This window comes from Gasterosteus aculeatus, chromosome 6, assembly GCF_964276395.1.
Source record: "Gasterosteus aculeatus chromosome 6, fGasAcu3.hap1.1, whole genome shotgun sequence".
Classification (NCBI taxonomy): Eukaryota; Metazoa; Chordata; class Actinopteri; order Perciformes; family Gasterosteidae; genus Gasterosteus; species Gasterosteus aculeatus.
Window position 1 is genome coordinate 9,472,208 of NC_135693.1, and position 13,820 is coordinate 9,486,027.

Consider the following 13,820-nt stretch of genomic DNA (forward strand, 5'->3'; position numbering starts at 1 on the left):
TACGTCATATCAATCAAGAAAACAGATTTTACACTAAATAAATGTTGAGTGGTTTAACTGTGCAGCTCTCACTTTTTTTGTATTCTGTTTCTATGTAAATCCTACAGCTCAACAAATGCGTGTTGAAATATTGACAGGAATACAATAAAAACGTGTGTAGAATGGATATTTGTGTAACAAAATTACTTTGCTGTCTTGTTTTTGTCAGCATAACACCTGAATGCACTGATTCATGATGGCATTACTCCATCTAACCGTATTATAAGAGGCATTAAAAATTAATGTTGGAGTCTTTCTGCTTCGACACGATTATGAATTATGAAGTCAACCTCGATAAATGCGTCTTTGCGCCCTTCAGATCTTCTCAGCCAATGGTTGTACTATCTACGTGGTAAAACTACTGTCTCTTTGCAAGGCAACAAACCCGTAGGAGTCTTCCGTTCATCACAGAATTAGCAGCTATTTGATGCATTTGCATCCCTTTCAGCAGCTGTGAAGAAGCCTGGTTCCTTGGCGGAGGAGATGAGAGCGGCCCAGTGCCACACGCCTTGCACTCGGCTAAGTGAAGAGTGTCAGGCCACTTCCTGCAGCTTTGGAGGAAGCAGCTGTCTTCCAGTTACTCGGGGGAACAAAGGTTCCTCCCAGATGTTCGGGTGCTCAGAGCTCAGTGAGAACTAAAGGAATTGAACATGAATCCGGAAAATGGACTGTAATCATTGGTAAGCCTTTTTTATTGAAAAAAATGTCACATTCAATTTAGTTTAGTTTTAACTTATAATGTCTGCATTCAGGATTTGTTTTATTCAGCTGCTAAAGTTCTAGCTTCATGAATTACATAAATTATTTTTTAATTATTTAAGCAGACAGCAGAGATTAATTTACCATCTGCCAGGATAAATAATAATTAGTGTTGGAATTATACTTTGAACCCCCGTTAAATGACAATATTAGATTCACTCACGCGTTTTCACACAAGTTGTGTCATATAATTTAAATACTTGAACAAAGTTGTTGTTAGGCTGTTGTATATAAGAACGTTTTTTGGTTTGTGGCAAAAAAAAATAATATCAAATTTACAAACTAATGAAAAAATAGCTTCTTCGACGTGATTTTGTCGGACTTAATCTGCAATCTGCAGTGTGGACAGATTTCAGATTTCTGTTTTTTACCCTGAAAGCCAGAAGGCTATTTGTGGCAGTGCCTAAATTGTATATTTCCAGGCCTAAATTGAAACACCCTTTGCAAATACAACTCTAATAAAGGCATACCTTGTTTCATTACATTGAGCATGATATATTATGTTTGTATAATGATAGGTGAATCATGAGCTAAAAGTGAACGCGCAGCAGGTCATCGGTCGGGGTTGCTGACAGCACCAGCTGGCCCGTCCTGGCTGCCAGGCAGGTTAGAGGGCGGACCTCCCACAATCACGGTTCTCTTTATATATTAAATGCTGGAAACACAGCCAAGCCTCAAGTTGTGGTGTGCCGTCCTCCAGAAACAACAGCATAATTGATCCAAAAAAGGAACAGAAGGGAAGGAGGAGCAGATTGCCCATGCAGCTATTCGTGTCCAGCCTATTACTGCAGGTCCTGAGTTCAAAGTGTGTCAAGGATGAAATATCAGAATTACTGAGGCTACAAGATCAAAAGTGTACACGTCTGTGCATCAGTGTCTGTGTGTGTGTGCGTGTATTGGCGAGTGAAAGTATTTTGTGGTCAGTAAAAATGATGAGGAAAGGAAGGAGATAATAAAAAATTGAATGCAGAAGGAGGTGGGTTTTATATGGTTGGTTATGGTTGGAAATATGTCCTCAAATAGTCTTGGCCATCAGCATGTTTGGCACTAACAGCAGGATGCCAAAGTGTGTGTGACCTAAACAACGTTCACTGTTTAAGGAAGAAACCGGTCACAGTGAAAAATAACTTTTACAAGATGAAAATACATCACAATCCAAAGCGATTCTGCCTTGAGGTGACAACACATTTAATTCTCAGAGTCCATTGTAGTTAAATAAAAATGGAAAACATTCACTAAAAAATAAAAAAGCCTCTTTACAGTCGACTACAATGACATTTTGCATCCCGTATGCGAACAAAGGGAAAAGTAGTCCTTTGTAAATCGGTCCCTATTGAGATTGTCCCTCTGTTTCTACATGCTTTCAGTCTTGCTAAGCTAAGCTAATCACATCCTGGCTCTAGCTTTATACTTAACACATTTTTCTCTAGGAAATATATATTTTCACTGTCTAACCAACTATGTCATCACAGTATGTTAAGTCGTCTAACCAGGCCTGTGGGGAAATTGTCTCAGTGATTTGTGAAAAATAAATGAAATCTCAATGTAATGAGCCATGGAAGTCAACTGTAAACCCTTTCTAGTCAAAATTACATTTTAAAAAGCAGAATTAAGAGTTAAATCCAACACCTTGAAGGAGGGCATGATTAAGTGTCAATAATAAAATATAACTGGGATCTAAGTAAGGCTCTAATTTTTCAAAATAATTACCGGCCTGAGAGACACTTTCTGGAAGATTTAACGTCTGTAAATTATCTTTCTGGTGTAATGACTCCTTCCATTGGCTTTAGTATGTGGGGATTCTCTCAATACATCTTAGAAATTGAATAACTGTGCTAAGCTCTTTGAGGTTAAAAAAAGAAAACCAGTGAGCCGATTGGGGAGGCTGGAGTTTGTTTTGGCAGCGCACCGCTGAGGGTGAGAAGCCAAGTAGTCAGCTGTGAGGGGAGCCCAGGTAAAAAACTGCAGATGCACCATTAATTTACCCCAGTTTACATCGTTGAAGCAAGTTCAAAGCAGGCTCTTTCTTTTCTTTTTTTTTCTCTGTGTGTGTCCTTAGCCTTCCCTTTTGGCCCTGACCAGCTCCGGCCTTTCGGAAACCCGAGGCAGGTAGAGGAGCGGGTCAGGACAGAAGAGGAAGCAGCATGGATCCTGCCAGTCACGCGGGGCCCAGAAGACGGAATGGCCGGGCCCTGCAGGACCACCTGGCAGATGGCTGCCTCGGGATAATGACCAGGTGACATCTGCAGAGAGAACAAGCCATCAGGCTAACAGACTCACCTTGACCCACCGGGGGAAGCTGAGCTGCCCACCTCCACCTCCTGCTCCTCCTCCTATGCCCTCCAGTTACACCCGCAAAACAAGGAGTGTAACACAAGTTTATTGATTTGTTACTCAACTTCTCCAAAAAAGAGGTGCGAAAAACCCTTTTGAAATAAACATTTCAAAAATCACAAACACAACAGATTTTATGTGGGTGTTTGAATTTAGTAATTTATCATAAGGGATTCAGTCCCTTCAATTCTAGAACTGGGAGCAAATTATTGTTATTAAATAAATTAATAACTTTAATCAAAAGTCTTTACCAGCACTATATTTGTCAGACAAACAATAACCAGTTTAGTACAATTATGCAAAATACAATATTGCCTACAGTGTTGCTGTTGACAAGTTATGAAAAGGTGAGGTTTGCGCCGTGTCTAGAGACAGACTCCTGCACATTGACCACGTGATACTGTGCACAAAGGTCATCTGTTGACAGCGCTGAGATCAGGAAAAGGTCAGACGCATTGTGCCATTTGGAAAAGAGGCAGCGCTGCACAAACCTGCCGATACGACTTCAGCAATGTCATTTTCATCTCAGTGTTAATTCCAAAGAATTTTTATTAACCACCTTCCTCTGAGGTTAAGGATACAGTGAAACTCTGGAGATTAAAAATAAAAAGGTTAAAGGTCAAATGAAACTGAATATACTGTATGTTATCATTGCAACCACAATACCCCATGAACAAAGAATGAGCTATTTCTGTGTTTTGTGGTTGGGTGAACAGAAACCTGGTAAGTAAACACTGCATATGGTGAAGCAGAAAAAATATTCCCCAAGGATGTTCTGAGCTGTTGGGAGGAGACAGTGAACAGCACGGTGCTCAGCGATAAACCCTGGAACTACCACTTTGGAATGTTGGGGGCTCGTCCGTCCATGATTAGTTTGAGACAAGTATTTGGTATTGAGTATTAGTAGTTTTTTCAGGAACAAGAAGTCTTTGGCGTTTTTGGGCAGCAGAGGTGGGTCCGACGTGTTGTTAGAGCGTGTTGGCCGGTGCGACCTGACAGCATCAGGTGAGTAACCAGCTTGCTGCCTAACTGGGCTGCTGGTTTAAGTGTTGTAAAAAACAATAATCTGCATGAAGACTAAGGCTCACTGAGGTACATTATAATGGGTCACATACCATTGTTATCTTTTGGTCATCTAGTTAACCTGGGCAACAGTGTCCACTCATTTTGTTGTGGCCTCTGACCTAATCTATTAAATCAGAGGACTTTGTCGCAGCTCCATTTGAGGTGTTTCTGGGTCATTGCTCTAAAGAACATCTTTTTAAAATAACTGAAGAGTATGATACTGATCTAAGTGGCGTTGGTGATAAACGGCTTAAGGGAAACGTAAAGGCTATGGCTAAACTGCAGCCTATTAAGGTCGGGGTGCTACTTGCTGTGGTGGAAATGAATGAGAGAAATAAACATTATGAGAAACCTCTTATATGTCTTTGAGCATTTTATTTAACAGACAACTCAGCTGAATGGTCAGAGCACTTTCCACACAGATGCTTTTACATGCTACACAACCCTCAAACTATCCAGTATAGGTGTGTATGCAATGCTGTATAACATTGCATAACATTGCATATATCGTTTCTACCCTGTGCAACATTTCCTACACACTTTCCACTCATGCAATAACCTGCACTGCTGAATTTACCATCTCCACATCCCTCTATTAATCCAAGATTGCCTCTAACGTTGCCTTAAGTCGTTAAATAATTGTTTTTATTTTTGGATATTCGCTTTCTGTCACGTCCGTGCCTTCTGGGAAAAACTCCATGTTGATGTTCGGTCCGAGGTCAATATTTTGTGCATTTGTATCTCTTTTCATGGTCATTTTATATTTTATATTTTGAAGAAGGGATGCTATTATTCTACACACCAAACATATTTAATATTTTTCGCCCAGTTGACATCTTTAATCTGCAGTAGTTAAGGCTTTACCTTTAGTTAAGTGTCAGACAGTGTCCCCATACATAAAATGGAAGAAGCTATCCACACATATCTTAGCCAATTAGGTCCATCTGTGGTGCCAAAGAGATCTTGTGACGGCATTCAAATGATGATGGATGGCGGTTCTTTGCATCCATAACCCCCAAGCAGCCAGTCGAATATAAAAGACTCAGCAAACACATACTGTCCATCTCATGCGCATGTAGCCAGTACCAGTGCGTGACAGCGAGTTTGTAGTTTTGCACTGATCATGGTAACATGTGGTCCTTTAAGACGTCTGCTGTAGTGGGAAGTTTCCTTTCTGCAGTCTCTCAAGAGCTCTGTTACTTATTTTGCAATAACTGCGCCATGTACTTTCAAACCGTAAAACAAGCCTCCCTTCCACTGTTAACTCTTCTAGGTAATGCACAGTGTTGGTTATAAAGAACGGACTCGTTGTGTGAATATCTGGAGTCCATAAAGAGCCATTGAAATACAAATGCTCTCATTAACAAGACAGAGCTCAGAGTTTAACTCTTTCTCTCGTGTTTCACAGACTTGCTGTTTTGCATTTAGGAGCTTCTTATAATTGGTTTAGCCAATAAGACCGTGTTTTATTTTGACTAAAAGACAACAGGTGTTTGATTGACAACTGTTTACATGCAGAGTTTTCTCTATTGTTGTTTAATAATCAACGGACTTCGAAAACTGGGAAACCTAAAGTACGTAAATGACATTATTAAGAAATGCTAATTAATATTGAATGTCATTAAGAAGATCCAGCACAAGTGACATTATTGATCAGTCATCTGACACACCAGAGATGTACTTAGCTAGAAATACATATGTGTATTTTTGTGTGACAGATAGGAGATATCTTCATTTTCCTCGAGACCTTTGAACGCCGACATTCATTTCTCTCTGCTCCCTTTGAAATGATGTTATTACGGTTTGGGAGATGACAGTTGTATCAATTATGTATAAGGTGAGAGTGTGTGGAAGGCTTCTATGCAAATCAAGTTCACCCCGATGGATGGCAGTGAAATAAATGAAAATGCTCATTTTCAAAGTGGTGAGTCCAGGTTTCACGGGGCTCTTGAAAACTCTGTGAACAACCACAGAGGAGGAAACGCTATAGAAGTTTGGAACCAACTATTTTTGAGTCTGCGGACACTCAAAATTGCCATTTTGAAAGACATTCAATTCATGAAACCAGACCAAAATATGTGTGCTCTCCTACTCGGCTAATAAAACGAATGTCCCACCTCGTTGAATACAATAGAGTAAGAAGAAAAATGATGTTTAACCTACAGGCTGCCATCTATAGCTTAATGTTCATCCTACAGATATGAAAGTGGTATACTGGTGCACCCTTACATTCTCAACCGTGTGTCGTGTGTACACATAAGAGAGCAGTGTGAGTAGAAGCTGTGCGTGTAAGCAGAGGGACGGGGTCGTAGAGGATGGATGATCTAGTGGGATGTTCTCTCGCTTGTATCCTTCCCTGTTCCTCCATATCCCTTCCTCCTACTAATCTTCTCACTCTTTGTCTCAAAATCTCTATAAATCTCTCTCCTGTCTCTCGCAGCCTGTGCTGCACATTCTCATGCCAACAGCTCCACCAGCAGGTGGAAAGCTGCACGTCTCGGGGTTACGGCTCCATCGGTCCGAGGCGCTTTCCACATTTCCCCTTGAAGGGGAAAAGCCACATCATGTATTTTCAAGGTCCATGCTTTAAGTTGCCATGAGACGTTTCCTTGTGTGACCGCAGTTGGGGGAAATTATTTATCGTCATTCAACACGCAGCACTGCTGAATCAACAGCATAAAGAGTGAGGACATCGCACATTGGCACAAAGCTGCTGTCGTCAACCAAACTATAATATCCAGGAAATGCTCTGTGAGTTGTGTGTTCATCCTGCATTTCATTTTCTTCTGTATAGAAACTGTGAGATGCACTAAAACATACTCTGACAAAATTGACCTTACGAATACATTCATGGGAAGAAGAGAGGAAGCAATCTGCCCTTGTGTTGTGGCCCAAATGATTTTGAAATCTCTTTTTAAGTCTTTCGACTCAAAAGGAGCCGACTCCTTTCAGCCGAGAAGTGTTCTGGGTTCAGTAACTGTGAGCTGTGTATCTGTGAGCACTATTCTCAGCGGCAGAGGTGGAGTTTTAAGTTAGATATGGGTGGAGTTGTGCTTTGTTCTACAATCTACTCTATAGAAGATAAGCAAATGTGCCTTTCAAAGATCTCTGAAGTATTTACATAACTGACATTTTCCCAATGGGTTCACCACAGGGGGTCAGTTTGAAGGCACTAACACGCTCCCATAAAACGCAAATAACTTGATTGAATTTGCGTGGAGTAAGCCAGGTGTACGGCAGGACCACTGCAGGGACCACCACTATCCACAGAAACACAAGCATCAAATCTCCGGGGAAGAAGCTGAATGTGGGACTTGTGAGTTATTATAGAAAGAGAGAGCGGGACGAGGAGAGCGAGGAGCTCGGTGTGTCCTAAGAAAATCCCCCGGCAGTCCAGGCCTATAGCAGCTTATCTGAGGGCTGGTCCAGGCTAAACTGAGCCAGCCCTACAAGCGTGATCAAAGAAGAAAAAGGTTTAAGCTTCATCTTAAATGAGTTGACTGTGTCTGCTCCCCCGGACTGAAAGTGGAAGCTGGTTCCATAAAAGAGGAGCTTGATAACTGAAGGACTCTGGCTTCCATCCTACTTGAGACTCAACAGGAACAAAAAGTATCCCAGCATTTATGCAGCGCGGCTCTCTAGTAATATGGGCAATATGGTATTATAAGCTTCTTAAGATGCTTAAGGTGCCTCGCCAGCAAGTTCCTTGTAGGTGAGGAGAAGAACCTTAAATTCTATTCTTGATTTAACAGGGAGCCAGTGAAGAGAAGATAATACAAGAGTAATATGATCCCTTTTCTTAGTTCTAGTTAATACACGTGCTGCTGTATATTGAATCAACTGGAGAGGCTTAAGAGACTTATAAGAGCAGCCTGATGATAAAGAATTGCAGTAATATATATAGAGAGAAATAACTAAGGCATGAAACAATTTTCCTGGATCACTTTGACACAGGAAGTTCCTGATTTTTTATATATTACGTAGATAAAAAAAAGGCGGTCCTTGAAGTTTGCTTTATCAGAGAGTTAAAGGACACATCCCGGTCAAAGAGAACTCCAAGATGCTTTACAGTGCTGACGGATAGCAGAGCAATTCCCTCCAGAGAAACTATATCACAAGACAGCTGACTTTGAAGGTGCTCTGGCTCTATCAAGATAACCAACCTCTGTCTTGTCTGAGTTCATCCAAAAATTGCTATTCATCCAAGTTTTGATGTCTCCAAGGCAGTCTATTAGCCGTCACTTAATGCAAACAGATAGTGAAGTGCTTGCTTGAGAGCTTAATCAACCTGTCAAAGGATGTGGCCTTTATTACTCACTGCATGGGTTTACTGCTTGCCTTAAAAATGTCTTTAAAACAATCAAAATACAGTATAAGCATGTAGTGCCATAAAAGTAATTTATAATATGCCATAACAATGTAGTAATCTATGCCATTACGTTCTATTCTATTATGATATAATGTTTCATTAAAGATTACTGTAATAAAAATGTTAAAACAATGTCTTAATATATTAGCATGCCATAAACAAATCCTTGAAGAATGTAAAAATATCATGATATATATATATATATCTTTCAAAATATCAACATATTATAGTATGCCATGATATGTCATAAGAAAACTATATTACATTGCACTGTTCAAATAGCCTTACAAAATGCATATTATTTCATGTAATGAAAGATCATTTTTTAAATATGCCACAACAACCTATATTTGGTATAATACAACTCATTAAGCTGGAATAGTGTCAGTAAATAATCCTAGTTTATGACATAAAACGGGCAGAACGGGTCATTAATAATGAAAACATATATCTCCCAATGCAGTTTACATCTCCTGTGCATCTTATTCACTGCTGAAAAGCTTTGGTGTTTAGTTTTTCCAGAGGTTTTGTGGCTTTGTGTTGGGTGTAAAACCCACGCTGGCCGCCAGAGGGCGCTGCTGCAGTTGGAGCTCGGCGTCCAGGCGGAACACGACGTGGCAACTAAGCGGTTCACTTCCGGTTTCTTCCGGTTGCTGCCTTATTGACATCCGTCTCACTCCGCCCTGGTTCGCCGCTGCCCGAAGCAGACTTTCCCCGGGCTTCGTAGCAGCGTGTATCCGTCACTCGGTGGGGGGAAGGGGGCGCTTTTCGGTGCCACATGAGGAGCGGGCTGTAGGAGCTCAGCGGCCGGACAGGAGGGAGAATGCTCGGGCTGCTGATGCTGCTTCTCGGCGGGTGGCTGGAGGTCTGCTGCGGAGCCTCGGCGAACAGAGGCGGGTATCCCACGTTCACGGACGAAATCCCCTTCAGGATCAGCTGGCCGGGTGCTGAATTCACGCTGGTACGTCCCCTCCTTTAGTAACACCATTATATAGGGAGGGGGGCATTTGCTCGCGCAGAGTTTGGGCAGACGTTTCTGTGGAAGTGAGTAAATATCAGCTGTTCGTCTTATTGATTTCAGCCAGCTACTGGGGGACTTTACAAGGAAGATGACTTTGTCATCATGACAACAACAGAGAAGGAGAAGTACAAATGCCTCCTTCCCTCCCTGACATCTGGAGATGAGGTAAGCAACAGGTTTAATAAGGTGGACTTAGAATCACTGCACTAATGTGCATTATATTTATCTTTGTCTTCTGTGATTTAGCTGCAGGTTGTGTCACATTTCATCTTTGGCAAGCAACCGTATCTTTGATTTCTTTGCTGAGAGGCAACGCAGAAGCGGTTAATGTGTGAAAAATGGAATTGAAAATAAAAAGCAAAAAGAAGCATATGGGCAAGCAATAATAACTCCAGAAAAACGGACTGGTATTTAACACTTTAACACACTTTGTCACTTATCCAGCTATTTAGTGTGAGGGTGACAACAGACAGGACGAGGTGAAACTGATATATTATTAATAATAATGACAATGGATCGTTGGTAATGAGACTCCCCATTGAACAGATGTCTTGGCTGCCTTCCATAACTCCGAATGTTCGTTGTCTTTTGTTGACTCAGGATGACGATAAGGAGTACGGCGGACCGAGTCCGGGTGAGCTGCTGGAGCCGCTATTCAAACGAAGCAGCTGCTCTTACAGGGTGAGACCTTTTTTTGATCTGCTTCCTGAGGGCGTTTGGGGAATTGAATGACTCTAAACGTGCTCTCGGTTCGGCAACATTTACAGATTGAGTCATACTGGACATATGAAGTGTGCCATGGAAAGCATATAAGACAGTACCACGAAGAGAAGGAGACTGGCCAGGTCAGTGTTTGGAGAGAATAAAATCATTTCTAGATTACTGGAATGAGAAGCCAGCAGGTGGGACACTGTGTACTGAAGTCAATCATGTGTGTCCTCAGAAGATTAGTGTTCAAGAGTACTTCCTGGGGAACGTGGCAGAGAAGAGCCAGTCGCCAGAAACCGGTGAGTTCATTTGTGAATGTGGTTGAATGATATTTTCATTTGAATGTTAGTTACTGTGATAGTCTTTGCCTCATTGTGCTAAAGCTAAAAACTTTTTTTTCAGATAAACGTAAAGAGGAAGAAAATGTCAAATCAGCAGCTGATATTGAAGTAGGTATTTTAATAAAAGTGCGATAATCAACCACATGTGTTTTGTTTACCTTTCCCTGGCTCTCAATACCTCGTTCATCCGTTTTCTTCACTGTTACCAACGGTGTTCAGGTGCCCACTAAGAACATAGAAGGGCAGCTGACTCCCTTCTTTGCGTTGGAGATGGGGAACGGGACCCCCTGTGTGCTGAAACAGAACGAGGCTCGCTCAACGTCTGTGCTGTACGTCTGTCATCCAGAGGCCAAGCATGAAATCTTGTCCATCGCCGAGGTCACGACCTGTGAATATGAGGTGGTGGTGTTGACACCGCTGCTTTGCGCACACCCAAAATACAGGTAGGTTTTTTTCAAAAGAAGTTTGTCCCACGTGTCCTAATCAGCCAGCGGCTGAACTTGGGCGTTAATTCCTTGCAGGTTCAAGTCGTCCCCGGTGAACGCCATCTTCTGCCAGTCTCTGGCAGGCTCCCCTTTGCAGCCTCGGCGGCTCGCCCAGCTGGATAAGGAGCAAGAGGAACATCTCAAGCCGCCTTTCAGCGCCCCCTCTGGGACCAGAGAGGTGATCCGTGAGAGGGCAGGAGGGGGAGAGATGGGGGGCGGGGCGAAGACGCCACCCGGCTCACGTACGTCTTTGACCTGTTGCAGGACGAGACGCCGCCGTTGAGGGAAGAGGCCTTCAGCTCCACCCACAAGCCCATGACTGTCGGAGGGCAGCCTCAGGTCACCGTCGGCACCACCCACATCTCCCGCTTGACGGATGATCAGCTGATCAAGGAGTTCCTCAGTGGCTCGTACTGTCTCCACGGGGTGAGGCGCGTTCCATCTGTGACACCTGAGCAGCGTTTTAACGGACAATACAGTGACAAATGGCCATCTTCATGTGTGTGTTCCAGGGGGTGGGGTGGTGGAAGTATGAATTCTGTTATGGCCGGCACGTCCATCAGTACCATGAGGTAACGTTTTTGTACTTGTCTGCGCAGAAGCAAATGTACTTTTAGTATCAATTTAAGCTGTTATACATTACCGCAATGCTGCGTCTGAAAGCATTCATTCATTATCAGTTTGCAGATTGGTCATTTTGTCTACAGAACGTGCAACTCGCTTGTTTTGTTGGACCGCAAACCGAAGCTTACATACGACTAATAAAAATAGCAAATCATTTCAATTAAAAAGAAGGAATTAGTTTGCATCCCTGCTTGGAAACTGACTGTTCAGTCATAGATTGCAATTGCTTTCCTGCTAATTTATTTTTTCAAGTAATGTTTTAACTTTGCGTCCACAATGTGAAACTCTGTTAATAGACAATTTGTTATCGTACTTTAATCTGGTGAGTGAGATTGTCTGGTACATTAGATTGCCTTGGCACAGTGGTGAACATGATCCTTGGTGCCACAGGATAGAGAGCAAGGAAGGAACACCGTGGTGGTGGGGAACTGGGATGCCGCGGAGCACAATGAGTGGGCCAAGAAGAACGTCGCCAGATCCTACCAGCTCAAAGACGACGGAGCGCCGAAAGTCAAGTAGGCCCTTTAGATTCCGTTTATAAGGAAACCAACATCAGTGTTGTTTCATATCATAGGAATTTCTTTGCTTCGTGGCAGGTTGGTTTCCCACTTTTATGGCCACGGGGATGTTTGCGATATGACAGGGAAGCCCAGGCAGGTCATCGTCAAGCTCAAGTGAGTATTCATGGGCGGGTGGAGGAAGGAGGGGGGGGGACCAAAGCACTGGTTGAGTGTCGCTCTGCCATGGGTGATCACATGTCGACTCACTCGTCTCATGCCTCTTCTCTCTGTCAGATGTAAGGAGTCTGAGTCTCCCCATGCTGTCACTGTCTATATGCTGGAACCTCAGACTTGTCAGTACATCCTTGGGGTAAGTTCTCTAGTCAGCAGTCACACTCACTGCAAAGGAAACGCATGCTTGGTGATAGTTTAACGCTGAATCCCACTTTAATAAACAAAAGGAAAGCCAAGCAACAATCTCTCATATAAGCTATTTATAGGTGTCTGCTTATTCCACCCTTAGACAAGTTATTGTTATTAGTCATTATTACATCAGCAATTTGAACACTACTAGATGATTGACATGTTTTTTTCTCTCTAGGTTGAGTCTCCGGTCATATGCAGAATTCTGGATACTGCTGATGAATACGGACTTCTTTCAATCTCCAGCTAAATAAGCAAAGATAATTTGATGGCATCAGCACATGAAGGATGAGGAGAGGCTGGACAGAGAGAGATGCACTTGGAGAGAGAGAGAGGACATTTATCATAAAGCAGAAGCCTGTTTGGCGGAGGAAGAGAGAGATGCCCGTAAAACTGCGCTAAAAACCACAATCAGCGTTACACTGTGGTTAAACTTGATGCTGAACCTCACGGCCCAAACTCAGCGCATCTCCTGATGTGTGCTACGGGCGATGTTCCATCCAGCAGGCCAGCTCAGACTGTAATAACACAGTGAATGGGTGCAGACGCCTCACTCCACAAGGCAGTGTGTTTGTTGCCTGTACTCCATAGCTAGGCTTCACTTTGTGTTGATTAATTTTAAGGAAAGGAGTTCTGAATCAGGGGAATTACATTATTCATGGTTTTATTTTCTTAAAGATTTACTTGTGTGTGTGTGTGAAATGATTTGCTGTTTGACTGTGGATCTTTGCACTTGTGGAAAGGAGGGAAAGCAAGTGTGAGGGGTTCATTTACAGGATGAGTGAGGGTAACTTACGCATTAGCGGTTGCTGTGGAATAGAAAAAAAATTGAATGGTTGATTAAAGTTTCCTTTTGAAGTTGTTGAGATGTACATGAAGTCTGGTTTTATGTAGATGCACACTGGAATCCTGATCGTTGCTGTTTCACAAGGATACAAGCCAATGCATTTGCAGCAAAGGATAAAAATAAAACATGAAATCTAAACTGTAGTGTTGCATCACCGAACGGGGGGGAAAGCTTTTTACTTGACTGAGAGATAAGGACGCCGGGGCAATAACTGTCTTCTTAAAAAGTATTTATGGAGGAATAGTTAAGTCTTCATTGCCTTTACAAACGTTTACATTTCTCTTTCTTGTTATTGAGGGAGCCGT

General features: G+C 42.5%; 1 protein-coding gene across 2 annotated transcripts; it reads left to right on the plus strand.

Annotated features, from left to right (window-relative positions):
- The first annotated feature begins 9,142 nt into the window (after window positions 1–9,142).
- On the plus strand, window positions 9,143–13,653 carry erlec1 (endoplasmic reticulum lectin 1). Of its 2 annotated transcripts, none has more exons than XM_040177900.2 (14): window positions 9,143–9,527; window positions 9,648–9,752; window positions 10,188–10,268; window positions 10,355–10,432; window positions 10,531–10,594; window positions 10,698–10,744; window positions 10,856–11,079; window positions 11,158–11,299; window positions 11,386–11,547; window positions 11,634–11,693; window positions 12,136–12,260; window positions 12,342–12,419; window positions 12,540–12,615; window positions 12,847–13,653. In XM_040177900.2, the coding sequence occupies exons 1-14, from the start codon at window positions 9,390–9,392 to the stop codon at window positions 12,916–12,918; spliced, it is 1,452 nt and encodes a 483-aa protein (XP_040033834.1). In that variant the 5' UTR covers window positions 9,143–9,389; the 3' UTR covers window positions 12,919–13,653. The 2 variants fall into 2 exon arrangements, with proteins under 2 accessions (XP_040033834.1, XP_040033835.1); XM_040177901.2 differs by having other exon boundaries at window positions 9,144–9,527; window positions 10,534–10,594.
- The last annotated feature ends 167 nt before the right edge of the window (window positions 13,654–13,820 follow it).

Excerpts from the sequence above, each read along its gene's own strand:
- erlec1 (XM_040177900.2), top strand. The coding sequence starts at position 9,390 with ATGCTCGGGCTGCTGATGCTGCTTCTCGGCGGGTGGCTGGAGGTCTGC. Across the intron at positions 9,528-9,647 it reads CGGGTGCTGAATTCACGCTG|CCAGCTACTGGGGGACTTTA; the intron begins GTACGTCCCCTC and ends TATTGATTTCAG. Across the intron at positions 11,548-11,633 it reads GCTCGTACTGTCTCCACGGG|GGGGTGGGGTGGTGGAAGTA; the intron begins GTGAGGCGCGTT and ends TGTGTGTTCCAG.